This window comes from Stigmatopora argus, chromosome 3 (assembly GCF_051989625.1).
Source record: "Stigmatopora argus isolate UIUO_Sarg chromosome 3, RoL_Sarg_1.0, whole genome shotgun sequence".
Classification (NCBI taxonomy): domain Eukaryota; kingdom Metazoa; phylum Chordata; class Actinopteri; order Syngnathiformes; family Syngnathidae; genus Stigmatopora; species Stigmatopora argus.
In genome coordinates this window covers 23,661,916-23,687,234 of record NC_135389.1, presented here as the reverse complement: position 1 = coordinate 23,687,234, position 25,319 = coordinate 23,661,916, and the positions used below count along the sequence as shown (strand labels likewise).

The 25,319-nt window shown below is 49.9% G+C and overlaps 4 protein-coding genes across 4 annotated transcripts; 2 read left to right on the top strand and 2 right to left on the bottom strand.

The window, feature by feature from the left end:
- Nucleotides 1-96: 96 nt before the first annotated feature.
- Nucleotides 97-5,335, bottom strand: LOC144071827 (transcription initiation factor TFIID subunit 4-like). The gene is made up of 15 exons (XM_077597256.1): nucleotides 4,298-5,335; nucleotides 3,940-4,127; nucleotides 3,778-3,870; nucleotides 3,485-3,568; nucleotides 3,290-3,412; nucleotides 3,125-3,214; nucleotides 2,764-2,922; nucleotides 2,626-2,689; nucleotides 2,290-2,392; nucleotides 2,044-2,213; nucleotides 1,837-1,967; nucleotides 1,642-1,767; nucleotides 1,497-1,553; nucleotides 1,014-1,151; nucleotides 97-512 (listed from the first exon to the last, which is right to left on the bottom strand). Exons 1-15 carry the CDS (start codon nucleotides 5,193-5,195, stop codon nucleotides 366-368), a joined length of 2,571 nt encoding a protein of 856 aa, XP_077453382.1. The 5' UTR covers nucleotides 5,196-5,335; the 3' UTR covers nucleotides 97-365.
- Nucleotides 5,336-7,049: 1,714 nt separating this feature from the next.
- On the top strand, nucleotides 7,050-13,998 carry LOC144071829 (glucose-6-phosphate isomerase-like). The gene is made up of 17 exons (XM_077597264.1): nucleotides 7,050-7,315; nucleotides 7,668-7,758; nucleotides 7,997-8,188; nucleotides 9,248-9,331; nucleotides 9,440-9,586; nucleotides 10,585-10,656; nucleotides 10,734-10,778; nucleotides 10,857-10,910; nucleotides 10,987-11,047; nucleotides 12,040-12,083; nucleotides 12,166-12,318; nucleotides 12,429-12,558; nucleotides 12,716-12,792; nucleotides 13,101-13,229; nucleotides 13,303-13,378; nucleotides 13,466-13,532; nucleotides 13,623-13,998. Exons 1-17 carry the CDS (start codon nucleotides 7,194-7,196, stop codon nucleotides 13,744-13,746), a joined length of 1,668 nt encoding a protein of 555 aa, XP_077453390.1. The 5' UTR covers nucleotides 7,050-7,193; the 3' UTR covers nucleotides 13,747-13,998.
- Nucleotides 13,999-14,203: 205 nt separating this feature from the next.
- On the bottom strand, nucleotides 14,204-15,954 carry mphosph6 (M-phase phosphoprotein 6). Its single transcript, XM_077597271.1, has 5 exons — nucleotides 15,811-15,954; nucleotides 15,627-15,739; nucleotides 15,203-15,293; nucleotides 15,023-15,129; nucleotides 14,204-14,953 (listed from the first exon to the last, which is right to left on the bottom strand). The coding sequence occupies exons 1-5, from the start codon at nucleotides 15,856-15,858 to the stop codon at nucleotides 14,839-14,841; spliced, it is 474 nt and encodes a 157-aa protein (XP_077453397.1). The 5' UTR covers nucleotides 15,859-15,954; the 3' UTR covers nucleotides 14,204-14,838.
- mrpl23 (mitochondrial ribosomal protein L23) lies at nucleotides 15,247-24,766 on the top strand. The gene is made up of 5 exons (XM_077597272.1): nucleotides 15,247-16,340; nucleotides 17,124-17,246; nucleotides 22,308-22,390; nucleotides 22,484-22,557; nucleotides 24,474-24,766. The coding sequence occupies exons 1-5, from the start codon at nucleotides 16,321-16,323 to the stop codon at nucleotides 24,636-24,638; spliced, it is 465 nt and encodes a 154-aa protein (XP_077453398.1). The 5' UTR covers nucleotides 15,247-16,320; the 3' UTR covers nucleotides 24,639-24,766.
- Nucleotides 24,767-25,319: the final 553 nt, after the last annotated feature.

Sequence of the window (25,319 nt, the reverse complement as noted above, 5' to 3'; positions counted from 1 at the left end):
GCTGTCGTGGCTAAATGGCTCTCTGTTCCCACCGAGTCTTTTTTCTCGGCCATTTTCTTTTCTATGCGGCAAAAGAAAAGGAGGCGGAGCCCGTCGCTCTTTTCCAAAGGTCTTTATTTCATGAGAGTAGAAGGTAGAAACAAGTGTAAAACCACCATCGAGCGGATAATTCATATAAATAATGGCCCAAGCCAAAGGTTTAAAGCGTTAAAAACCTGAAAAAGTGGGAGGAAGAAAAAAAAATTGCCCGCCGGCTTTGGTCTCTCGCCATTTTCCCCAAATGGCCGCTGCTAAAAAGGCCATCGGGCCTTAACGGGAAGGCACGCGGCGGCGGCGGCGATGGCGACGGCCAATCCACGTCGTCCTCACTTGAGCAGCGCCTTGTAGAGCGTGAGCGAGCGCGCCGTGCTGCCTTCCTGCTCCAGACACACGATCAAGTCCCTGAGGTTGACCCTGATGACGCGTTGGCGCCAGGGCTGGCGCGGCGACACCGCCGCCGCGCCCGACGACACCTGCGGGTCGAAAATGGTGAGTTCCTGGCCAGTTCTTATTTCATTTTTTTTTTTTCAAAAGTCAATGAAATGCGACAGAAAAACGCATTCTTCATTTTTTTTTGCTTTAATCTTCATTTTTTTTGCTTTAATCTTCATTTTTTGGCTTTAATCCTTCATTTTTTTGGCTTTAATCCTTATTTTTTTTGCTTTAATCTTCATTTTCTTGCAGTAGACTCCTCTGGAATGCACCCTCTCATTGATGAGCAACAGTATAAGAATCTTTTTTTTTTTTAAATTCCACTTTAAAAGTGGAGAAATTACAAAAAAAAATTGAAAAGGCACTCGTTTACATGTCTGTATTTTGACTTTTAGATTGGTAGTATGGCTGACAAGGAATAACATTGGAAAATATGAATTGTTTGTGGCTCTCTTGGTCAAAAAGATTCCCGACCAATGATTTATCAGCATGAAATCAAGTTCAAAGGTCCAAGAATTGACTGGAGTCCAATTGCGACTTACCTCGGCGCAGGCGGGCGCGGCGCAGGCGGGGGCAGCGCCCGGCGAGTCCACTTTGCGTTTCTTTCGGGGCCCGATGGCGGCCAGCGCCGTCAGGTTGGCGTCGCGTTGGCGCATCACGGCCAACTCCTGCTGCTGCATCTGTCCCCCCAAAAATTCATTCCGTCATTCTCGTGCCACGACTGGACACGGACGGACGTCCAATCCATCTCAAGCCGGATTGGACGGACGTCCAATCCATCTCAAGCGGGATCGGACGGACGTCCAATCCATCTCAAGCGGGATCGGACGGACGTCCAATCCATCTCAAACGGGATTGGACGCTCCTTCGCCGCCGACCCTCCCGCTTCCAACGGATTGGAGGTCCTGAATAAAAACTCTGACCATTCCGCTATAAACGAATCCTGAGGACATTTTTGGAGCTGAATTTTGCGACTGATTTAGAATGTATGTATTTTTGGAACTGGTTAGCTAAATGTAGCCCACCTCTTTGGCCTTCTGCTTGAGGCGAGCCTGCTCAGGATCTTCTTGCCGCGCTCGACTCTGCCGGACAAAACGGAGGAGGTCAGCATCTGCGGCGCCGGCGCCCCACGGCGACCGGTTAAGGGTGTCGGGCCGGGCGAGGCGGGACCTTGGCGGCCTTGAGCAGAATCTCCCTCTCGCGCTCGTCCTTCCTCTGCTTCTCCAGACGTTCCAGCTGCTCGAAGAACCGCAGCTGGGCGCGGACGTCGTCGCTCGGCTCCTGCCGTTCTTTGTCCTGGGACGGGTCGCGGTTCACCTTGCGTTCAAAGAGGCGGCTGGCGGGCTACCCGGCTGCCCGACTTACCCGATGGGTGTCCGATCGATGCTGCGCCAGCGCCGACACTTTCTCCAGCAACGAGCGCAGTCGCAACTGCGTGGCGTGCGACACCAAGTTCAGCACCTCAGGGGGGACCTCGCTCACGCCCAGCCGTCGCGCTAAAGTCGCCCCAAAATACAAACGTGACCGTGGGCCATGCATATTTGGGGACCGTCGAAAGGAGCGCGGCGCCACCTATGTCGACGATGCGGCGTTGCAGGAGGCCGGCGGGCAAGAAGGCCTCGTCCTTGCAGGAGCGGATCTTGGTGCCCACCAGCTCGGAGCCGGTGGCCAGGATGCGAGCGTTCTCCTCGCTCAGGTTCACGCCCGCCATGGAGGCCACGTCGTTGATGTCGTCGTCGTCCCTGCGCGCGCGACAAAAGCCGCGTCAAGCCGTGGGAAGGGCCGGTGGCCGGGGAAGGGGCCCCCGCCGCCGCTCACCTGAATGTCCCGCCCCCCGGGTCTCCCGGCTTCTTCTGATTGGACGGAACCGCCAAAGCCACGGCGCTCCTACCGGCGACGAGCGGTCCTCGCACGGTCGCCCCTGCGTGCACAAAAAGGTCCCGTCAGTGTGGGAAGGAATTTGCGGCGGTTCAATTTTTATTTATTTTTTGCAAAATCCATATTTCAGCTATCCTATTTTAGCATTCACATGTGTTTATTTGATTTTTTTAGGGCTACAATTGAAACTTTTGTTTTTTTAATCACATTCTAATTTTGGGTGCTGAAAAAGAGACGAGTGAAGGAAGAATTTGAAATGTAGTGGGCAGCACTCACCCGGAGTTCTGGCACCCACCACCAGAGGGGGCCGAAGAGTCTGCACGCCGCCGCGAACCACCGCCTGAACGACGACAACGGCATCTCTTGCTCAACATTTCTCGTGGAGTGAAAAATACCAAGCAAATATTGTGTTACCGCGTTAGCGAGGGGCGCATTCATCCGTACGCCGGGGCTCGCGACGGGTAGGCGTGGCCGGAAGGCCGTGGCGGTGGCGGTAGCGGCGGCGACGGCCGGGGGCGTGATCAGAGACTGTTGGCTGCTGATGAAGGACTGACGCAAGGCGGGAAGGCTTTTCTGAAAGGATTCCAAAAGGGACTATTAGGTATGAACAGGAAGTGACGTCCGAATGCCCCCAAAACAAGAGAAAAGATGTCTGGAGAAATAGCACTCTTGTAGTCGCAATAGGAACCAAGCGTCCCCCAAAAAATGATGGCATAGGAACCAACGATAATGGAGTCGGTCGGCCCGGCACAAAGAGTCAAGGGGGCGTGGTCACCTTGAGGAAGGGGATGAGGTAGGGCTGCGGGGACGACTTCAGCTCCGCCTGCAGGCGACTGGTGAACTCCTCGGGCTCGATCTTGGCATCCTGGAAAGGAGAGGACAGGGGTTCGGGTGGATTAGCTGGCCGAAACCGGACCAGACCGGACCGAACCCGACCTACCAGGAGGTCCTGAACCAGCGTTTTGACGTTCTTGGAGGTATCGGGCGAGGGGGAGTTGTTGGATGCCAACTTGATGAGCGTGGACAGGAAGTTCTTGCACTTCTTCACATTTTCCTGCATTTCCTGTGAGCGGTAAATCACAAAATCTAGTTTCCCGACAGTGTCGCTCGCGCACAACCGGCCCGACACACGCACCTGCGACACCACCGTCACCCTGCCGCCCTTGACGGCCTCCGCCGTTTTCCCCGGGACGGCGCCCGCCGGCCCCGAGACGGGATTCTGGAATGGAGAAAGCACGGCATCCGTCAGGCCCGAAAAGCTTTCCCGCTCGCCGGAAAACGTTCAAAGTAATGCCGATGGTAGGGGGGGGGGTAGCTTTATGGCTAATGTCACGTTTGTCGGTCCGTCTGATCCCGTCGTTCAAAACATATCGCCGGGGCAATCATTGACGGACGGGACGGGACGCCGACGGGTTTAAAAAGCGACACCTGGAGCGGCGTGGACGAGGCGGGAGGAGACTGGAGCGTTCCGGGTTGAGGGGGCGCGGCCAGGCGGATGGCGCCGGGGGACCCGCGGGGAGCCTGAGCGAGAGGGAGCGGGCGCAAAGTCAGACGGGGCCCCGGCGAACGGCGGGGGACGTCAGAGCTCACCGGAGCGACGGGGCCCACCCGGACGGCGGTGGTGGCGGCGGCGGCAGGGCCCATTCGGACGGCGGTGGCGGCGGCGGTGGGTCGCTGAGGGACGGCGGGACTCTGCTGCGTCTTGGCCTGAGCTTGGGCCAGCACGTGCTGGGGCACCATCACCAGCTGACCCGTCTCGATGCGGACCAGAACCATACCTGAGAGAAGAAAAATCAGCGTCATTTCAAACCAGATTCAAACACGTGAGATTCGGTGCGATGAATAGCATTCTCTATCAAATGTAGTCATTTGCACCATTTCCACTTCCCAGTGGCACATTAATCATGAAAAGTGGACAACAATTCTGAGGTGGGCGCCGCCGGCTCACCTGCGGGCATGGTGAATCCGGGCGGCAGCTGGATGGTGGCCTGCTGCTGGGGGCGCAGGGTCAAGGGGGGACGAGGGCCGACCGCCGGCGCGGGTCTCGGCGGCTGGACGGGGCCCGCCGGTCTGACGGTTACCTGTCCCGGCCCCACGGCAACCTGTCCCGGCCCCACGGCAACCTGTCCCGGTCCCACGGTAACCTGTGCCGGTCCTACGGTAACCTGTGCTGGCCCGTTGACGGCCGGCTTGGCCGCCGACGGCGGCGGCGGGGTGCCGGCCAGGACGACGGAGTTCCCGGGAGCTAACACCTTGCCGGGGCTCGGCGAGGGCACCCCCGCTTTGGGCTCCAGGCCATTCTGGGCGGCGGGGACGGCGGACTGCAAGGTGGCCGGCGGCGCGGCGGCGGCCATGAGCGCCGTGGAGCCGGCAGAGTTGAGCAACTTGGCGGCGCCGTTCAAAGTTTGCGAGCCGGGCGAAGCCGTTCTCCCGCTGGCTTCGGCGGGTTGGCCGCCCGAAGTTGGCGCTCCCGGCGCGCCCAGACGGGAGCTCGGAGGAGCCGGCCCAAACGGAAGCGAGCCGGTCGCCCCGCCGCCCGAGGTGGAGGAAGGGAGAAGGTGAGTGGCGGGAGGCTGGAGCTTTAAAGCCGCCCCCGGGTGTCCTTGTTGCGGCTCTTGTTCGCGCACTTTCCCTGAGAAGTGAGTAGTGGCGGCGGCGGCGGGGGCAGCGGACGGGGATCCGGATCCGGCGGCGGCAGCAGCGGCAGCGGACGGAGCTCCGGATGCGGCGGTGGAGCCCTCGGCCTCTCCCAGTTGCGATTCCAGAGAGCCGACTAAGTCGCTGACCGCTTTTTCGTCCACTTGGTTGAAGAGCATGTCCTCCAGCGGGTCGGAGGCTCCCGCCATCTTTGATGGCGCTCCGTTGTGCAAATCGTCTTTTAGAATGTGCGCATGCGCGCGAGACCCGTGCTGGTTTCGAGCATAGACGTGTTACGCCACTTAACTGACGTGGATATTGGCTAACTTGCTTTGCATTCTTGCTCTTTTCGTCAACCCTCCTCCCCGCGCCATCTATCTCTCTCTCTCTCAATCTCTCTCTCTCGCTCTCCCTCTCCCTCCCTCCCTCTCCCTCTTTTCCTGACTGTTAGACATCTAGTCTCATCTATCTTTACTCCATTCAACACGTTCAAAAACAAACAATGACACACGTATTGCACAGAGACAAGAAGTAAATACACAGAAACAATTGTTTAAAAATAAAATATATATAAATAAACTAATATCGATGACTTTTTCTCCTCCCTTCACGGATGTCGTCATTCTATGCGCACTACATCTACGTTTTCCCTCTTTCGACTAGCATTTCCCACAAGCCCCCGCGCGCACTGGGTCGCGGCCTTTTAGCTTTGTTTGTAGCGTGTTAGCAATGCGTAGCACAGCCACATCTGCCCAAGGAGGTTTGCTTCTCCCGGCTACTTTTTTCGGGCTCTTTCGGGGACCTTCGCTGTTCAAGTTCCAAGGCTGGTATCCACCGTAGCCTTAGCCAGAGGGAGTCCTTAGCAAGCAAGTTAGCAATTTAACAAGCTAGCAAGCAGAGCACTGCGTGACGCGGCTCTGTTTACGGTGGAAGCACACATACTAAATCACATCCATGTCAATACTTATGCTACAAAAGTGCATTTATTTCTCCAAAGCCACATGTTGTGCCATTTAGCAGGTATAGTAGTCGAATCATAATCACAGTTTTTATATTGAGTGCAGATTTACTTCGGTATATTTTCATACAACCCTGAAATTTGCATGATAACTGAGAAAATGCTCTCTTTTTAGTTGCTGTTAGCACTGCTAACTTTTATTTAGCAATTTGATACTTGCATTAAAACTCCATAGCTAGTACCTCACGTCCCAATCATGTAGCGCTCGGTCAGACCGAATGGACATGACATTGGAGTTCATTTTATGTACAGCTTATCCTCAAAAGGATGGTGGGGGTGCTGCAGCCTACCCCAGCCAACTATGGACAGCACACCTTTTGGGATGTGGGTGGAAAACGGAGTACCCGGTGTAAAACCACACAGGCCCGGGTGCAAACTCCACACGAGAAGGTCGGAACCCAGCGGGGTTTGAACCCCCCGTCTCAAAACTGTGAGGCGGGTGTTCCCGCGCCGCCAGCCCCGGAGTCAACGAAAATAATATAGACAATAATTGAAATAAATACCATAGATAAGGCTTCCTGCTAACCCGGTTACCTGGGCCCCAGGCACCGAGTCAACGGAGATAATATAATAACACAGTAATTGAAATAAATACCATGAATAATAACATTTAGGTGCCCTTCAGTACAACTCACACAAGCAATCTTTCTATTATTTTTAAGGGAAATATTGTGTCGTGGGCAAAAGAATGGATAGCGTTTCTTCATCGTTTACACTGCTAATCTTTAAACGGCTGTGGGCGTGTTTTACTGGGCCTGCTCAATAAGTGGTCTACGTTTCGATCCAAATGATTGGCTGGCGCCTGCGCCTATCTTCTATGCCGTTCATTGGCCGAGAGGTGAGTGGCGGGTAGCGTTTCCTGCTCTTCTTTGATTGGGGGGTGGCGCGGAGAAGGCGGGACTATACGCCCTCTCTTTCCCCCTCCCTCTCGGTGGAGTAACAAGTCGTCCTCGCCTGTTTCTTGCTGCTCATTGGCCGAAGCGTGAGTGGCGGGCGGATTTCCCCGCTCAAGATTGGTTGGGACCTGGAGTAGGCGAGTTTGCACGCCCCTTTTTTTTTAGCCCTCCTTCTCTAGAGCGAGATAGTGACGAGTCGTCCTCGGCGGTCTTGTTAAGTCGCTCCAGTCGAGCACCTGAAAGGAGAACTTGGCCTCTTCGTCTTCATCCTCGTCTTCGTCTTGTCGTCCAACATGTCTCTCTTGAGCGGCGACCCCAACTTCCAGCGACTCGAGCAGTGGTTCCGGGCAAACAGCGGAAGTTTAAAGATGCGAGACATGTTCGCCTCCGAACCGGACCGCTTCCGTCAGTTCAGGTGGGCGACGCGACCTGCTCGAGCGCTTCGATGGCGGCGGACGCGGACGGGGACGGGCGAGGCCTCTCTAGCTCATTCGTCACAAGGTCACGGCCGCTTGCACGCAGCATTTATTGGCCATTTCTATCCCCTTTTTTTTTAAAGCTAATGCTGGTTCGGACGTACCTGCGGCGTAATTGGCCAGTGAATGGTCGTGACGTCACGACCCCCTGGCCGTTTTGGCCTAATCGCCTCGATTCGTGACGTCATTTTCGAGCGCTCCGCGTTGTTACGTAATGGTTTCAGCGCATGCCAACGTGATGACATTAAAAATGTGTGTGTCTGTGTTTTTGTGTATGTTTGTCTGAGACAGCGTGAAGGTGGAGACGGATGATGGCGAACTTCTTCTGGACTACTCCAAGAACCTCATCACCCAGGAAGTCATGTCCATGCTCATCGCTATGGTAACTCACCATTGTTCGAAGTAGCAAGGGGAAGTTGGCAACATTTATTGTGAAAGGGGCTGCGGCAGAATGTGGCAATTGTGCCGGCGAAGGTGTTGACACCGGTGCTTCTTCACCCTTTTATCGAGCTCTCATTGGCTGCCATTAACGTCCATTCGGATTGCGAAGGGCCCGTGATGATTGTGTGAAGAGGAAGCTTGCCGCAAGTAACCGCGTGTCATGTGACCCGGGTTTAAAGGCGGAGTCCAGGGGGGTGAAGGAAGCCCGGGAGAAGATGTTCAAAGGGGACAAGATGAACTTCACGGAGGATCGCGCCGTGCTGCACGTGGCCTTGCGCAACCGCTCCGGCGACTTGGACGCCCGTGTGGACGGCAAAGACGTCATGCCCGAAGTCAACCGCGTGCTGGACAAGATGAAAGTCTTTACGCAGGTAGGTTGCCTGCCGCCAAAATCCCCTGCCGACTTTAGTTTTATCTCATGTACGTGTGTGCTACCGTATTTTCACGACTATTCGGCGCATCACATTTAAAGGCGCAGTGTAAGTAACGAGTGCTATTTCTGTATTTTAAACACACAAATCACGCACCGTTTTTTTTAGACGCATATATATTATATATGGATGAACATCGAAACGTAATAGCGCTGGCTACCGGAAGCAGCCTATTTCCGGGTTCCGGTGCGCAGTGACTGCTGGGATATATAGTTCTTGCACGCTACACCCACACGCTAAAAACACGTTTTTAAAAAGGCAACGGAAGCAAAACTGATTTGGGTTGTACTTTATTTGGACATTTTACAACTTACTCACGTCATCATCACCCACAAATCCATCAAAGTCCTCATTTTCTGTGTCCGAATTGAACAATTGTCCAAATTAGTCATCGAAAACGCTGAGTTTTATACGTTCGTCCAGGCGGCCACAATCCATTCGCAAATAGTAGCTAGCTAATATCTAGCGTAACTATTCCAAGGCTGTCTTCCATGGTTCGCAACTGTGTTGATGCCGATTGCCAGGCCACAGTCCATTCGCAAATAGTAGCTAGCTAGGGTTGAGGCCGATCACCTGGCCACAATCCATTGGGTGTATTGACAAAAAAAACTCTATATCCCAGCAGTCACTGCGCAGTACTTTATCTACGGGAAAATAGTAGAGTCGGGGGCTGCTTGCCGTAGTTGTCCTATCGACTGATTCATTTTATTTTATGGTGATAACAATTTTAGTATTGGTCCATATATAAAGCGCACTGGATTATAAGGCGCCCTGTCTATTTTGGAGAAAATTTTAGACTTTTATGTGCGCCTTATAGTCGTGTAAATATGGTACTTGTAAACATGATACCACTCAAATGAAGAAAAACTGTTTTTTCTCAAAAAGAAACATTCTCAGACTTTCTTGAATGTTTATCATAAAAACAATAACTTTTGTATTTTATTTTCATTGTATAGAGGTAAAAAAATGGTCTCTTTTGAACGTTTCAATTTTTGACAGAAAATCCGCAGCGGGGAGTGGCAAGGTTTTACGGGCAAGAGCATCAAGCACGTGGTCAACATCGGCATCGGGGGCTCTGACCTGGTGAGGCACGCCGTGGGGCGAAATGGACGCCGGCGAAAGGGACGCGCGGCGGTCAAATGGACGCTGGAGAAACGGACTTGTGCCGGCCTTTGCCTTTTTGGTCCTTAGGGTCCGCTGATGGTGACGGAGGCCCTGAAGGCTTACGGGCGGGACGGCCCCGAGGTCAGCTTCGTCTCCAACATCGACGGGACGCACCTGGCCGAGACGCTGGCGCGGCTGGACCCCCAGACCACGCTCTTCGTCATCGCCTCCAAGGTCAGCCGCCCCAAATTCTTCCGTTTACGAGCCGATACCCGGCCCACTTCAATGTACAGACGCTCCCCTACTTACGAACATTCGAGTTACGGACAACGGTACATACGAACATGTCTGCAAATTGCGTTTATGTCGAAAAATGTTCGTAAGTTCAATTTTCTATTGCACGCCTTTTTCCGAGTAGCACTTCTTTCCGCCGCTAATACCGACCGACGCCTGGCGCTGTGAGCGCTCAGCTCACCTAGCATCTACCTTCCTCTGCCCAGTTCGTTGCAGTGCGGAAGTGCGTGAACGTATCTCCAGTGCGCAAAGAACCTTTGTTCATTTTTATCATGAAATATCTCGTGCATCCATTATTCAATATGGTTGGTGAAAAGCGAAAGGCTTCTAGTGAGGAAGGTGCAAGGAAGAGGAAAGCCATTTCATTTGAAACCAAAGTGGCAATACTAACGAAGCTTGATGCGCGTGAGAAAGTGGTGAGCGTTGCACGGGAATACAACTTGAATCGTTCGACCGTCGGTACCATTTATAAACAGAAAGATGGAGCAGCAAGACCCAAATATTGAACGTTGCACCAAGTTTGCAAATCAATTGAATGATGCCATACAGTGCTACCGCATCATTTATGATGAAAAAAAGAAGAAAAGTGCAATCGTCATTAGATAGCTTCTTTCGGCCACTTTCTAGTAAATCTCTCTCTCTCTAATGTATGTATACAGTACTGTATGTATTCTCCATTTTATTAAATGTTTTTTTCAGTACAAACCAATGCGTGTTACTTATACAAGCCTTAAACATACAAATGCACTTATATAAACCTTCAATATACTTATATAGGCCTTAAATATAAATTATAATACAAAATATAGCACTGAGCAACTTACGAACGAATTCAACTTATGAACAATCGCTCGGAACCTCACTCGTTTGTAAGTAGGGGAGCGTCTGTATCGTGTTACGGTCGCTGTCTGACAGCCATGTTATTTTCCGGCACGCAGACGTTCACCACTCAGGAGACCATCACCAACGCCGAGTCCGCCCGCGACTGGTTCCTACGTGCCGCCAAGGACGTGAGTGCTGTTCTCCCGAGACCCACAGGGCCCCCCATCACCCGGCTGCCAGTTAATTATTATTATTATTATTTTAGAAAAGCACCGTGGCCAAACACTTTGTGGCGCTCTCCACCAACGCGGTGAGTGAAACGACGACGACGGCGAAGAAGCGACATGCCGGCTTCCCGTCTCACCTGGTCTTTTCTTGTGGCCCTCAGGTCAAAGTGCAAGAATTCGGCATCGACACGGCCAACATGTTCGAGTTCTGGGACGTGCGTGCCGTCGTGGGCGGGGCTGGGAGCCCTCTCTCGCCGTAGCCCCGCTCACGCCGCGTGGTTTCATCCGCAGTGGGTCGGAGGTCGTTACTCGCTGTGGTCTGCCATCGGCCTCTCCATCGCGCTACGCATCGGTAAGGCCGGATATATGGTGTCGTCGCCGCCCTCTAGTGGCCAGTCAACTACAGACGCTCCCCTACTTACGAACGAGTTAGGTTCCGAGCGATTGTTCATAAGTTGAATTTGTTCGTAAGTTGCTCAGTGCTATATTTTGTATTATAATTTATGTTTAAGGCCTATATAAGTATATTGAAGGTTTATATAAGTGTATTTGTATCTTTAAGGCTTGTATAAGTAACACACATTGGTTTGTACTGAAAAAAAAACATGTAATAACATGGAGAGAATACATACAGTACTGTATACATACATTAGAGAGAGGGAGATTTACTAGAAAGTGGCCGAAAGAAGCTATCTAATGACGATTGCAGTTTTCTTCTTTTTTCATCATAGATGATGCGGTAGCACTGTATGGCATCATTCAATTGATTTGCAAACTTTGTGCAACGTTCAATATTTGGGTCCTGCTGCTCCATCTTTCTGTTTAGAAATGGTACTTACTGACGGTCGAACGATTCAAGTTGTATTCCCGTGCAACGCTCACCACTTTCTCACGCGCATCAAGCTTTGTTATTATTGCCACTTTGGTTTCAAATGAAATGGCTTGCCTCTTCCTTGCACCTCCCTCAATAGAAGCCTTTCGCTTTTCACCAACCATATTGAATAATGGATGCACGAGATATTTAATGATACAAATGAAAAAGGTTCTTTGCGCACTGGAGATACGTTCACACACTTCCGCACTGCAACAAACTGGGCAGAGGAAGGTAGATGCTAGGTGAGCTGAGCTCTCACAGCGCCGGGCGTCGGTCGGTATTAGCGGCGGAAAGAAGCACTACTCGGAAAAAGGCCCGCAATAGAAAATCGAACTTACGAACATTTTTCGACATCAACGCAATTTGCAGACATGTTCGCATGTACCGTTGTTCGTAGCTCGAATGTTCGTAAGTAGGGGAGCGTCTGTACTTGCCGATGGGCACTTGCCTCATTTTGCGCCCTTTTTTAGGCTTCGACAACTTTGAGCGGCTTCTGAGCGGCGCCCACTGGATGGTAAAGACGGGATGGCGTCGGCGCTGGCACCGGCCGACGGGGCGGAGCTAAGCGACGCTTAGCTCCGCCCCGTTTGTTCCAGGACAAGCACTTTGCCAGCGCCCCTCTGGATCGGAACCTCCCGGCGCTGCTGGCTCTGCTGGGCGTCTGGTACGGCAACTTCTTCGGGGCCGAGACGCACGCCATGCTGCCCTACGACCAGTACATGCACCGCTTCGCCGCCTACTTCCAGCAGGTGCGGCCCGTGGGACCGTCTGGCGGCGGGATCCTCTCTCAATGACCCGTGTCTCTCTCTCCCGAACGGTACGCTCGGCGTGGCGTTGACGTCAACCTTCGGCGCCACAGGGGGACATGGAGTCCAACGGGAAGTACGTGACCAAGGACGGGAGTCGCGTGGACTACAACACGGGCCCCATCGTGTGGGGGGAACCCGGGACCAACGGACAGCACGCCTTCTACCAGCTCATACATCAAGGTGGCTGTTTTGGGGGGCATTTTGAGGTCGCTCTGTCATTTCCTGTTATCTTGGGGGCATTTCGAGGTCACTCTCTGTTGGTTTCTTTGTCTTTGTGGCCATTTTATTTCCTTGTCCCTTGTTTGAAAGGGTTAAGCAACGTTTTTGTCGTTGGCAGGCACCCGCATGATTCCGGCCGATTTCCTCATTCCGGCGCAGTCTCAAAATCCCATCAGGAACAACCTGCACCACAAGGTCTAGCGCCGTCGCCGTCGCCAAACAAGCCACTGCTATCAGTGGCTTTTGTCGTTTTTTTTTCCAGTTTGGCCAGGCAAATAATTGAGAAAGAAAATAACGTGCAAACGGGCAAAGGTCATGACCTTTTCAACGTTTGGTTGTGCAATCAGACCTGTTTTAGAAGAAAAAAAAATAGAAAGAAATGGCGATTGCATCTCGGAGAAGTTGCTCTTCCAGTCCGTGAATGGGAGTTGTTGCAATTTCTCCACTTTCCAGCAGCCATTTAATTTTGAAGGAAATGTCAATGGTTTGCTAACGGTTTCCAGATTTTGTGCGCCAACTTCCTGGCTCAAACGGAAGCTCTTATGAAAGGCAAAACCTCGGACGAGGCTCGCCAGGAGCTCCTGGCCGCCGGCCTGTCGGGGGATTCTCTGGACAAACTCCTTCCTCACAAGGTAAGCGCATGCAAACAAGCTAGCTAGCACGCACGTACGCACGTATGCAGTCTTTGCTACTTTTATTTTCAAGGTGTTTGAGGGGAACAAGCCCAGCAACTCCATCATCTTCAAGAAGCTGACACCCTTCATGCTGGGAGCGCTGATCGGTGAGTGGCGACGTCCGACTCCTTTCAAGTGGGAGGCTCGGCCAATGCTACTTCCTTATCTTTTCTCCCCACGCCGCCTATCTCTAGCCATGTACGAGCACAAGATCTTCGTGCAGGGTGTCATCTGGGGGGTCAACAGCTACGACCAGTGGGGGTGAGTACTTTTTTTTTTTTTTTTTGTCCGGGAGGGGGTGACGGAGCCTTGTGACACATTTGCGCCCTGCCTTTTCCTTTCCCTCGCCAGCGTGGAGCTGGGCAAGCAACTGGCCAAGAAAATCGAGCCGGAGCTGCGAGACGACGCCGAGGTTTCGTCCCACGACCCGTCCACCAACGGCCTCATCAACTTCCTCAAGCAAAACTTTGCCTGATGGCGGCCCACCCACCCACCCGGTCGGTCAAAGCCAAAACTCGCAAACGTCGCTTCAAGTCGTCACCTGCTACCGGCGCTAAGTCCCATTCCATTTAACCGGACTGGATTCAACGCCACCCTCCCCTAGTCTAACCGCTTAGGATGTCTAATGCCGGCCGACGATGGCCAAAATCTGTCCTCCCTTTGTGTCCAATTCTTGCTATTCGCACATCAAAAACTCATAAAATCAATCTTTGTGAAAAATGTCCAATTCTGCCACATATTTGACTAAACTGTTACCATTACTTTTGGAATGATTGCAAGAAAAACATTTCCATTCATTCCTGGATTTTCAACTCCGACCTGCAAAATTTTTATACGCTTCCTCTAATTTCCCCAAACTTGACAGGAAGTGAGCCAGAAATGCACCAAATGAACAATATCAACACACACAAAATACTTGATAGACTCTTCAATACCACAAACCAAAAAACTTTAATTAACAAGAAAAATATACTCTTACTGTTAACATGAAAAAGTACCGTATTTTCACGACTATAAGGCGCACCCTCAATGAATGACACATTTTAATTTTTTTCCATATATAAAGCACACTGGATTATAAGGCGCCCTGTCTATTTTGAAGGAAATTTAAGACTTAAGTGCACCTTATAATCGTGAAAATACGGTAGTCAAAAGTGAATATACCCCTTGACAACAAATTGACTTACACAGTAGTACAAAATGGTAGTACTGTAATGCTGTACTTTGACTTATATAGTTGTCAGAATCTAAAATTCCAAGTCAGCAAGGATGTAAGGTTTGCCATTTTTCCACCTCTTCATTCCTTTCTCCGCCATTGACAGCGCTAGGCGTCCAATTCATTTGGAATGGGAGGGATGGTCAGCAAATGCCAGCCTCCTGCTTCAAATGGATGGATGGCAAACGATAATGGCGTTTCAATTGACAGGAGAGTGATGATTGGACGCCAAGAGTTAGTTTTAAACGACGAAAGGCGGCCGGAGACGATTGGCGCCGCGCGATTGGACGGCGGCAGCCAAAGAGTTCGTTTTGGACGAGGAAAGGCGGCCCTTTGGGAGCTTTCCTCCCGTCAATCCCGAGGTCTGACGAACTTTCTCTGGTCGACGTCGGGCTCGTCGTCCAGCGACTCTCGTTGTCGCTTGCGGGCAAACTTCTTTTTCAGGCTTCCCACTAAACTCTCGTAGCTGCAAAACAAAAGTCAACGTTCAGCAATGCAGTGCGCACACGCGCACGCACACAAGTTCAAAACCCACCGTAACGCCATCTCTTCATCCGTCACGTCCGTCTGCATGCGTCCGATGTCGACGTTGGCTTCTTCTTTTACGGCGTCAGGGCGAGGATTTAAGGATGCCATGAGCTTCTGCTGGGGCAGAAGGAACGCAACTTAGCAAGACGAGTGGCGAGTGGGCGTGCCAATGAGCGACCGGACGCACCTCCACCTCCGGGTTGAAACCCCGGAAAGATATGCGGCCGTACAAAAGCTCCTCCAGCGGGACCACGCTTTTCTCCTCCACGATCAAATTCCTTCGGTTTCAAACAGAAAAAAAAGCAAGACTGGAAAAAAGGTTTCCTCCAACAGGTTTCCTCCAAAATACAACAGGAAGTGACCCGGAATGGCCAATTTGAATGGGAAATGGCCCAAATCAACATGAAGTGAGCTGGGAATTCCCCAATTTGAACAGGAAGTGACCTGATAATAACCCAAATACAACAGGAAGTGACCTGTAATAACTCAATTTGAACAGGAAGCAAACTAAACTTAGAGAGTATTTCCCAATTTAAAGAGGAAGGTGTCCAAAAAATGAACATAGATACAGTCGTCAATGTGCGCCTTTGTATTTTGGTTGTTTTTCTTACTCTGTGACGGCTTGCTGGGGAAGGTCCAGGTACCAGTGCTGCTCGCTGATGATCCTTTTGCCGTCCTCTCGCAGTTGCTCTTTGGTTTCCGCGTCCAATCCTCTCTGCATGAACTGAGAAAGCGACGCGGGCGTCAACGGACGTCGACCACGGTGCCTTCCGATCGCTCGCTGACTAAACTCACCTTCATGCGGAGAAGATTTTTAGACAGTTTAACCGTGTCGGACGACATGGTCGTGGAGAAGACGAGGAGGGAAGCACGCCGGCGGAAAGGCAACACTGACTACGGCGCATGCGCCTACACTCCCAGGAGAGTCGGCGGCCTTCGCCATCTTGAAGCAGTTCCGCACGCGCAACTTTTGTTTTTCAACATCCTGCCTCGATGCCTTTGTCATTCACAAAATGGTGTGTAAATCCGTGAAGAATTCGGCGTAATTATGTGGAGAAATTTGCTTGCCACGCCTCACCTCACATCCGCTGGCTGAGCTATTTACTGACGCAAAATGGCCGTCAATCAGTTACGCTTTCGCCTCGAGCTTTCCTGCATCTAGTTTATAGCTTGGCTAAGGCTAAACGTAGCGCGTCTGGTGCGCACGCGCGGTGAGTTTTGTTCCCAATAGCACGTGTCCCATTACAGCAACCTTGACAAGCCGTCACAACAATTCACCCCTCGCCCCAAGATTTCCCCACGAAAATGCCAATAACGAGATTGTGGTAAGTACGAGTACTTTACTATTTCATACCCATATCTAGCTTGTTCGAGCCCCAAATTCACCAGCAACAACAATGAACGTCACCCACAGTAATGTTAGCCTGCATTCATGTGCTAAAAAACAAACTCTGTTCGTCGTATTCGTGTACTTTCTTGAGTTGTTTGTTATTTAAATCAATTACAATTTGGCGTCACGTCTCTTTTCCAGTAGTGTTACCGAATTTGGGAGGGAAAAGCGAAATTGAACAGCCGAAACAATGCACGTCACCTGGTTTAATGTTAGCTTAGTGTGCTAAGAATAAGGTTTGCTAGTTGTAGCCGCCTACTTTTTTTTAGGTCAGGTTGTCGTAGTTATTTATCTACATGTTTTACATATTGGCGTTACACCTCTTTGCTTGTGTTATGGAAGATTTAAGGGGGGGGGGCACGTTGAAAAGCGAAATTAAACACTAGCAACAACAACAATGTACGTCGTCACCTACATTAATGTTAGACTTCTCTGGAAAACTAGGTATATGCTACTAGTACATATATTTTTGGTTCAAGTAGCCGTATGTTTAAAAAATCAATTTTGGCGTTTCACTTGTGGTCGTGGTACCTATTTTTTGTTTTTAAAGCGCATTGAATAGTACGACTATTAGTGTGTGAGCGTTTTTTAGCAATAGCCAGTAGTAGTACTATTTTTGTCAGGTACCAGTATTTATTTACGTGACACTATTAACAGACATGTATTGTGGTGCAAAGTATGCACACTTATTCTGCAGTTTTGTTTTTGTTTTTTGCAGTTATCCTTTTTACCAGTTGGGAAATCCACAGCTGAGATTCTTCAGACCTAACTGGTTCCTGACGCTGGTGAGACCCGGAAATGAGCAACCGTCCGACACCGTCCAGTTCCGCGTTCCCATGGTGTAAGTCCCACCAACGTTGGTTCACTTGTCAACTCTACCATTTCAAATGGATGGGATGTCTACTAAGGAGAAGCTAATTGGCGGGTGGGGGGAGATCTTGACCCCCCAGTGGGAGAAAGAACAAATTGCACTTTTAAACTAGTAATTGGCTGATGGTGACAAAACTAGATGTCCAATCCGTCAAAAGCGGGAGGGCTACAACTCCTACTACTCGAGTTAAGAGTACTGTAGTGTATGTGATGTTTTTGTTGTTATGTGTCCGTTTTGTCAAAAATGTCACTATTTTGAACTGCTTAAATCATAGCCGCCGCAGAGGTCGACCGATATTTCGGTAGATGGACTTTTTCCCTCATGATTTGCCAATATCAGCTAATATATATACAGTTGGTGCAATTAGAATACAGACGCTCCCCTACTTAGGAACATTCGAGTTATGAACAACGGTACATACCAACATGTCTGCAAATTGCGTTTATGTCGAAAAATGTTCGTCAGTTCGATTTTGTATTGCGCGCCTTTTTCCGAGTAGTACTTCTTTCCGCCGCTAATACCGCCCCCTAGCGCTGTGAGAGCTCAGCTTATCCAGCATCTACCTTCTTCTGCCCACTTCGTTGCAATGCGGAAGTGCGTGAACGTATCTCCAGTGCGCAAAGAACCTTTTTCATTTGTATCATTAAATATCTCGTGCATCCATTATTGATTATGGTTGGTGAAAAGCGAAAGGCTTCTATTGAGGGAGGTGCAAGGAAGAGGCAAGCCATTTCATTTGAAATGAGTGGCAATAATAACGAAGCTTGATGCGCGTTGCACGGGAATACAACTTGAATCGTTCGACCGTCAGTTCCATTTATAAACATAAAGATGGAGCAGCAGGACCCAAATATTGAACGTTGCACAAAGTTTGCCAATCAATTGAATGATGCCATACAGTGCTACCGCATCATTTATGATGAAAAAAAGAAGAAAACTGTGCAATCGTCGTTAGATCGCTTCTTTCGGCCACTTTCTAATACATAAATCTCTCTCTCTCTCTCTCTATACAGTACTGTACATATTCTCTCCATTTTATTAAATGTTTTTTTCAGTACAAACCAATGCGTGTTACTTATACAAGCCTTAAACATACAAATGCACTTATATAAACCTTCAATATACTTATATAGGCCTTAAACATAAATCATAATACAAAATATAGCACTGAGCAACTTACGAACAAATTCAACTTATGAACAATCGCTCGGAACCTAACTCGTTCGTAAGTAGGGGAGCGTCTGTATTAACTGTTGCGTTCGCTGTTTCTGTGAGCTTTGTTAGTTGCGATTTGGCACCACCTAGTGGCAGGTCTTCCAAAAAGAAAAAGCGTTTCCGATTGGTGATGAATCGACAATGGAAAATAATTGGAAGCATGCTCTCCTCATACCCGAATGTTATGAATGGAACGGCGGTCGATACAAGAACTGCACTTCCCTTCTTAGCCACAAGGTGGTGCGAGAACCTTAATTTTCCTTTCGGTCTCTTTGTTCGACCAATCGACCGTTGTGAATGAACGGCTGACTGAAGTGGAAGATGAAAGCTTTTTACTCATTGGAATACTACGAAACTGCTACTTAGTAATCCTTTAAATTCAGCACAAAGGCGCGCTCGATTGGGCGTCTATCGTCAAAAGCGAGGTTGCTATTCTCCTCTATTTCATGTGACAAACGTGGCGCAAGTGTGTCGCTCACCTCTTTCCCCGTTCTTGCTCAACACAAACATACAAAGAAACCACGGCGACCTTTGACCCCACGACCCTTAAACACAGTCACCCCATCATCCTATTTCTATTCCCATTGCAAACATCTCATGCACATTTCTTAGTCCCCTTTTTTTCCTTTTGGAGTTAGAGGGAATGCGAATACGCCTCTGTGACCTTTGACCCCCTGACCCCAAAATGAAATCGCTTCATCCGTTTCATATGGCAAAAATCCTGCTAGCTTTTTTTTAATAATCCCTGTATTTGCGCTCGAGTTATGCCGAATGCGAACGCACCTCCGTGACCTTTGACCCCATGACCCCAAAAATGAAATCGCTTCATCCATTTCATATGACAAAAAATCCTATTTTTTTTGTTGAAATAATCCCCGTATTTGCGCTGGAGTTATGCAGAATGCAAACAAACCCGTGACCTTTGAGCCCAAACGGAGTCGCCATGTCCAGTTTGGGTTTACGTATTAGATATCCCGCGAGAGGAACGGTTGCGCCTTCGTCGGTTCCGGAGTTATCTAACCATTGCGAAATGAGCGCGCCGTGGGTGGCGCCACGGGTTAGGCTTGTTTTTGTCGAGCGGCGCGGCCAGGACGGGCCACGGGTCGGCGGAACCGAGAACGCCGGGCCGAGCCGAGCCCGGGGATAAAAATCCCCGATTCCCTGGACCCGGGCGGGCGCTCTAATCTCTTCATCCGGGCGCTCGGCCTCCCGCTTGTTAATGGAACTCCGATCTGCCCCATTCCAAGAACGCTGAGATCATTTTCTCGTCCGCCCGCGTGTGGGGTTGCGAGTGCGTGCGCATGCATGTGTGTGCGCCTGTTTCATTGGAATTCGAGGGGGGGGGGTCCACATGCCTCCGTAGAGAAAAACAATATTTATCTTTCAAATGAGAACCCAAGCAAAAAGCCAGAAAGAGCAATATCGGTAGAAGTGGAGCGGGGGGTGTATGCTCTTTTGCTCCCCAAAACCCCCCCTAGGTCACTTCCTGTTGGTTTTGAGGCATTTCAGGGTGGCTTCCTGTTCATTTTGGGGCGCGTTTGCAGATTGTCGCTCGTTGCTTTTGGCAAATTCCCGGCCCCCGTGGATGGGGGACCCCCGTCGGTTCATCAGCCCCTCCCCGTCGAGACGGATCGGACGTCCGGCGTCGTCAATGGAATGGAAAGACGAGCGAACGTCGGTGCGCTAAGGTCGGATTTTTGTTCTGCGCCCGGATGTTGTCGCTTTGGCCTACTCGATGCCGCTCGAACACGACCAGCGCGTCGGCGGAAAGGATAGTCTGGAGTCCGGTCCACCTACGAGAGACTTTCCAAAGCCTCCTGCAGCGGCAGATGAAAAAAAACATGTTACCGTATTTTCACGACTATTCGGCGCATCGTATTTTTACCCGCAGTGTCAATAACGAGTGCTATTTCTGTATTTTAAACACACAACGCACGCACCGTTTTTTTAGACGCATATATATTATATATGGATGAACATCGAAGCGCAATAGCGCCGGCTACCGGAAGTAGCCTATTTCCGGGTTCCGGTGCGCAGTGACTGCTGGGAAATATAGTTCTTGCACGCTACACCCACACGCTAAAAACATGTTTTTAAAAAGGCAACGGAAGCAAAACTGAGTTCGGCTGTACTTTATTTAGACATTTTACAACGTACTCACGTCATCATCACCCACAAATCCATCAAAGTCCTCATTTTCTGTGTCCGAATTAAACAATTGCCCAAATGAGTCTTTCAAAACGCCGGGTCCCGCGGTTGTAGTTCTTAAGCCTCCGGGAATGACGGCAAGCTCCGAGTAGTTCGCAGTCTACCTTTGAATGCTCCGTTGAAGCCAACATCTAGCGGCAGGATTTCCTTTGTAAATACAGCCGAAATGACGGCGAGTACCAAATTAGTGTGGTCGCCGTCATACTGAGTGTATTGAAGAACTCTATATCCCAGCAGTCACTGCGCAGTACTTTATCTACGGGAAATAGTAGAGTCTGGGGCTGCTTGGCGTAGTTGTCCTATCGACTGATTTATTTTATTTTATCGTGATAACAATTTTAGTATTGGTCCATATATAAAGCCCACTGGATTATTAGGCGCACTGTCTATTTTGGAGCAAATTTTAGACTTTTATGTGCGCCTTATAGTCGTGAAAATACGGTAAATGCTTTCCTCAACATCCCTTTGCGACATAAAAAGTGGGAAGAACGGAAACAATTAGCTCTCCGCGTCCATCCGTGGATCGATGGAGCGTGCACGCGTGCTGAAACCCGACACGGGAAGCGGCCCTCGCCCTCGACCGTCTAAAGGATCGGCGGAAGAAGGGCTTTTAACCGCCACTCCATTTTTGCCAATTGGGCAATTTGCCCGTTGGAGAGCGCTTCCCAAAGTGCCTGACGGTCACGCCGCAACGTACGTAAATGCCACCTTTGAAAATTGGCCCGGGACAAAAGTCGCCTCGCCCCCCCTCCTAGGTCGTGAACGGGATTAATGCGGATCCCCGATATAATATCGGCAATATACCGGCGGCCCTTGAAGAAAAAGTCAATACAGACGCTCCCATAGTTACGAACATTCGAGTTATGAACAACGGTACATACGAACATGTCTGCAAATTGCCTTTATGTCGAAAAATGTTCGTAAGGTCGATTTTGTATTGCGCGCCTTTTTCCGAGTAGTGCTTCTTTCCGCCGCTAATACCGACGACGCCTGGCGCTGTGAGAGCTCAGCTCACCCAGCATCTACCTTCCTCTGCCCACTTCGTTGCAGTGCGGAAGTGCGTGAACGTATCTCCAGTGCGCAAAGAACCGTTTTCATTTTTATCATGAAATATCTCGTGCATCCATTATTCAATACGGTTGGTGAAAAGCGAAAGGCTTCTAGTGAGGGTGGTAGTGCAAGGAAGAGGCAAGCCATTTCATTTGAAACCAAAGTGACATTAATAAAGAAGCTTGGTGCGGGTGAGAAAATGGTGAGCGTTGCACGGGCATACAACTTGAATCGTTCGACCGTCGGTAGTATGTATACAGTACTGTACGTATTCTCTCCATTTTATTAAATGTTTTTTTTTCAGTACAAACCAATGCGTGTTACTGATACAAGCCTTAAACATACAAATGCACTTATATAAACCTTCAATATACTTATATAGGCCTTAAACATAAATTATAATACAAAATATAGCACTGAGCAACTTAGGAACTTATTCAACTTATGAACAATCGCTCGGAACCTAACTCGTTCGTAAGTAGGGGAGCGTCTGTATGTGGGCTGGTAAGCTAACCAAAGCAGGCTTAACCATGGAAGCAATCTCTGTTGTGACGGCAGGATGACCAAGTATGACATCAAGAACTACCTGGAGAAGATCTACAACATTCCGGTGGGAGAAGTACGTACCAGGATCCAATTTGGTGAGTCCTTCCACGTCAAAACGATAGCGATATTTTTGTAATGTAGTAATAGAGCCATTTTTTTTTAACCTTTTGCCTTATTTGGGGGGTCAGGTTCCAACAAGAAGAGGAATCACCTGAACCAGAGAGTCAAGCAGCCCGACTACAAAGTGGCCTACGTTCAGATGGTAAGCCTCCCTCCGTTTTTGGAGACCTTTTGCCATTTTCGGGGACCGAGGAAACGGGGCATTTGAACCAGGGGTCAGATTTTGAAAGGGGAACATTTGAACGCGCTGGAAATGGTTTGAAGAAAATGCGGGCCTGTTGGGTTTTTGGATTGGCACGGAATGCTCTTTTCAAGCGCCAAAGTCAATGTTATTGCCAGCATGAACTCTCCTTCCTTCCTTCCTTTTCTTTCTTTCTTTGTTTTTTTCACATCTCCTAAAATCGTTCCGCAACGCAATCTCTCTGTTATCGGACGGACTTCAATCATCGATAGCTCCGTCTCTTTTTCTGAGCCACGGGCTGTGAATCGCTCGTGGGCTCGTGCACGCGCAGGGTGACGGCGACGGCCCTGGCCGTTCCTAAAGTCTGGCCCGGTTTGGCTCCGTCCGTAGACGCGTCGTCGGTCGGGTCTTTGTCTCGCAGCAAAACAAGATTGTTGCTAATCAACTCCACATGTGGGAGAGCGTTGCGTTGCGTCAAAGCCAATAACGTAGCCCCCAATTGGCCCCTCCGTCAGCTAATATCGCAGCTGTAACGCATTAACTCTTCGCTCCGGCCGTCCGACGACGGACCTCTTCCTCGCGAGTCCTTCCTTGGGGAAGCCGTCGCCGGCGTCCCACCCGTTTCGAGTCGGAAAAGAAGAAGTTGTTCCCGACGGGAAGCAAACGGTGGGGAGGGGTGACATAGATAATGGATGGCCAGTCAACAGCTGTTAATGTGCAAACAAACAAGGTTTGGGTGCCAGACAAGTTGGTGGAATTGGGAAATGGGTTAGGGTTATGGCAGAGGTAGGGAACCTATGGCTCGGGAGCCATATGTGGCTCTTTCCATGGGTGCATATGGCTCTCCACTAACCTGTGAGGTAAAATAGGTAAATTACCGTTGAGAAAGCGGAGTCCCGAACGCACTAATAGAGCGTCATTATGGCGTTGACACTACCTCTACCACCACTTTAATCATAATTTTGTTTTTTATGACTCTTCTGCATGCATGATATCATTGATACTGATTTATTAGCAGCATAACAAATGTTGTCAAGAGAATTTGGAGACTTTTTGTACTTCAAAAGTGGTGAAATGACCCCCCAAAAAATCACACATTTCCATGTATTTTTACTTTTCAATTCTGAGAATGGCTCTCAAGAAATAACTTTAAAAAAAATAGGAATTGTTTATGGCTCTCTCTGTCAAAAAAGGTTCCCGACCCCTGGGTTAGGGTTAACCCAAACCCGAGTCACCGGCAAAAGGGCGTATCCAAAGGAGAAAGATGGGGTGCTCCTGGGGGGGCGGAGCCAGCCTCGAAAGCGGGAAACGTTAGCGTGGAAGGAAGGAAGGAGAGTTTCCGCTTTTTTTCCACAATTAAAGAGCGAAATGTCAGCGCCCGAATTCGACGTCCAACTTTCCTCCCATTGATTTGGCGCGCCGTTTTCTCGGAGGAAAAATCATTTGCCTGCCTTGCCTATTTTGGGAGTCACTGCGGGGAAATTGGAAGTAAAGGTCAAGCCAGACGAACAAAGCGCTCCTGTGTCTGTCGTTTCGTTGGCAAGTCAGGCGGGGGGAAAATAAGAGGAAAAAAAAACCTTCACTATTGTATTTAGTGTATATGTTTTATGCCCTGGAAAATAACCTTTCCGTGGGCTGGCCTGGACTCTTCCTATTGGCTTACGGGCTCCTTACAGCTCGCAGTTTCTTCCTGTTGATTTGGGGAATCCGCCGGAAGTGATACAAACTTATGTATGCCCCGAGCGGGCGCCCGTTGACCGGTCGCTAGTTAACTAGCCGGCTAGCGCCGCAGAGGCAAACCCCCAAAAAGCCCCGTCCCCGCTTGGCTTCGTCTTTGCCCCCAAAGTGAGATTTTGACTTTGCTCGCCGGCTTTCAGGCGGAAGGGCACACCTTCTCCTTCCCCGACCTTTTCCCGGCCAAGAGCGAGGCGCCGGAGCCGGGTTCGGTCGAGGAGATGCAGGAGAAGTTCATGGAGGACGAGAAGCAGAGGCAGAAAGGCGACCCTCGCCGGGGAGGCCTCAGCGACTGGTTTGGACTCTGAAAACATTCGCGTTCATTTTGCTCTGTCTTTGCTATAGTACGCTCATTTACTTTGTGTATTTTTTTCCCAATACAATGTGTATATAAATATATGTGAATATGGAGAGAATAAATGGGGAAAAAATAGTGTTTTTTTGCAATTCCATACATCGATTTGAATGATGGCTGCCCGGCTCCCTATTTTTTATTGTTTTGATTGATTGATCGATCCATTGGAGTGAAACGGAGCAACCGCTTCTGCTTCCTTGGCGACCAATCTTGTCCATTTTGGTGTACGCTTCCCGATGGTTGGCCTACGTGAAGCACCCCCGCACGCACGAACGCATCCTATGCTTTTTAGGACTTGGCTTTGGATTCTTTCAGTAATTTAGGTAAACAACATTTAGCACGGCGGCAGACAAAAAGGCCATGCAGAAAGTGATAACACTGCCCAGAGGATCGTCGCCTGCTCTATGCCCTCACTGGAAGACATTGCCAGCCCTCGTTACCTCAGCAGAGCCAGGAACATCATAGGGGACCCTTACCACCCTGGTCATAATCTGTTCCAGCTGCTGCCCTCTGGCAGACGCTATAGGTCCCACAAAGTACGGACAAATAGGCTTAAGGACAGTTTTTTTCCCCCACATCCATCAGAACTCTAAATTTGCGGTAACACAACACACATTCGTTTGGGTGGTGATCT

Bases quoted from the DNA above. Each gene is read 5' to 3' on its own strand.
- mphosph6 (XM_077597271.1), bottom strand. From the start codon at position 15,858: ATGTCGTCCGACACGGTTAAACTGTCTAAAAATCTTCTCCGCATGAAG. The intron at 15,740-15,810 runs GTGAGTTTAGTC...TCGCTTTCTCAG, and splicing joins AAAATCTTCTCCGCATGAAG to TTCATGCAGAGAGGATTGGA. The intron at 15,294-15,626 runs GTAAGAAAAACA...TTGAAACCGAAG, and splicing joins CCCCAGCAAGCCGTCACAGA to GAATTTGATCGTGGAGGAGA.
- LOC144071827 (XM_077597256.1), bottom strand. From the start codon at position 5,195: ATGGCGGGAGCCTCCGACCCGCTGGAGGACATGCTCTTCAACCAAGTG. The intron at 2,690-2,763 runs GTAACACAATAT...GTCGTCGTTCAG, and splicing joins ATGCGCCCCTCGCTAACGCG to GCGGTGGTTCGCGGCGGCGT. The intron at 2,393-2,625 runs GTGAGTGCTGCC...TTGTGCACGCAG, and splicing joins GGTGGGTGCCAGAACTCCGG to GGGCGACCGTGCGAGGACCG.
- LOC144071829 (XM_077597264.1), top strand. From the start codon at position 7,194: ATGTCTCTCTTGAGCGGCGACCCCAACTTCCAGCGACTCGAGCAGTGG. The intron at 9,332-9,439 runs GTGAGGCACGCC...TTTGGTCCTTAG, and splicing joins GCATCGGGGGCTCTGACCTG to GGTCCGCTGATGGTGACGGA. The intron at 9,587-10,584 runs GTCAGCCGCCCC...TCCGGCACGCAG, and splicing joins TCTTCGTCATCGCCTCCAAG to ACGTTCACCACTCAGGAGAC.
- mrpl23 (XM_077597272.1), top strand. From the start codon at position 16,321: ATGCCAATAACGAGATTGTG. The intron at 16,341-17,123 runs GTAAGTACGAGT...TGTTTTTTGCAG, and splicing joins ATGCCAATAACGAGATTGTG to TTATCCTTTTTACCAGTTGG. The intron at 17,247-22,307 runs GTAAGTCCCACC...TTGTGACGGCAG, and splicing joins CAGTTCCGCGTTCCCATGGT to GATGACCAAGTATGACATCA.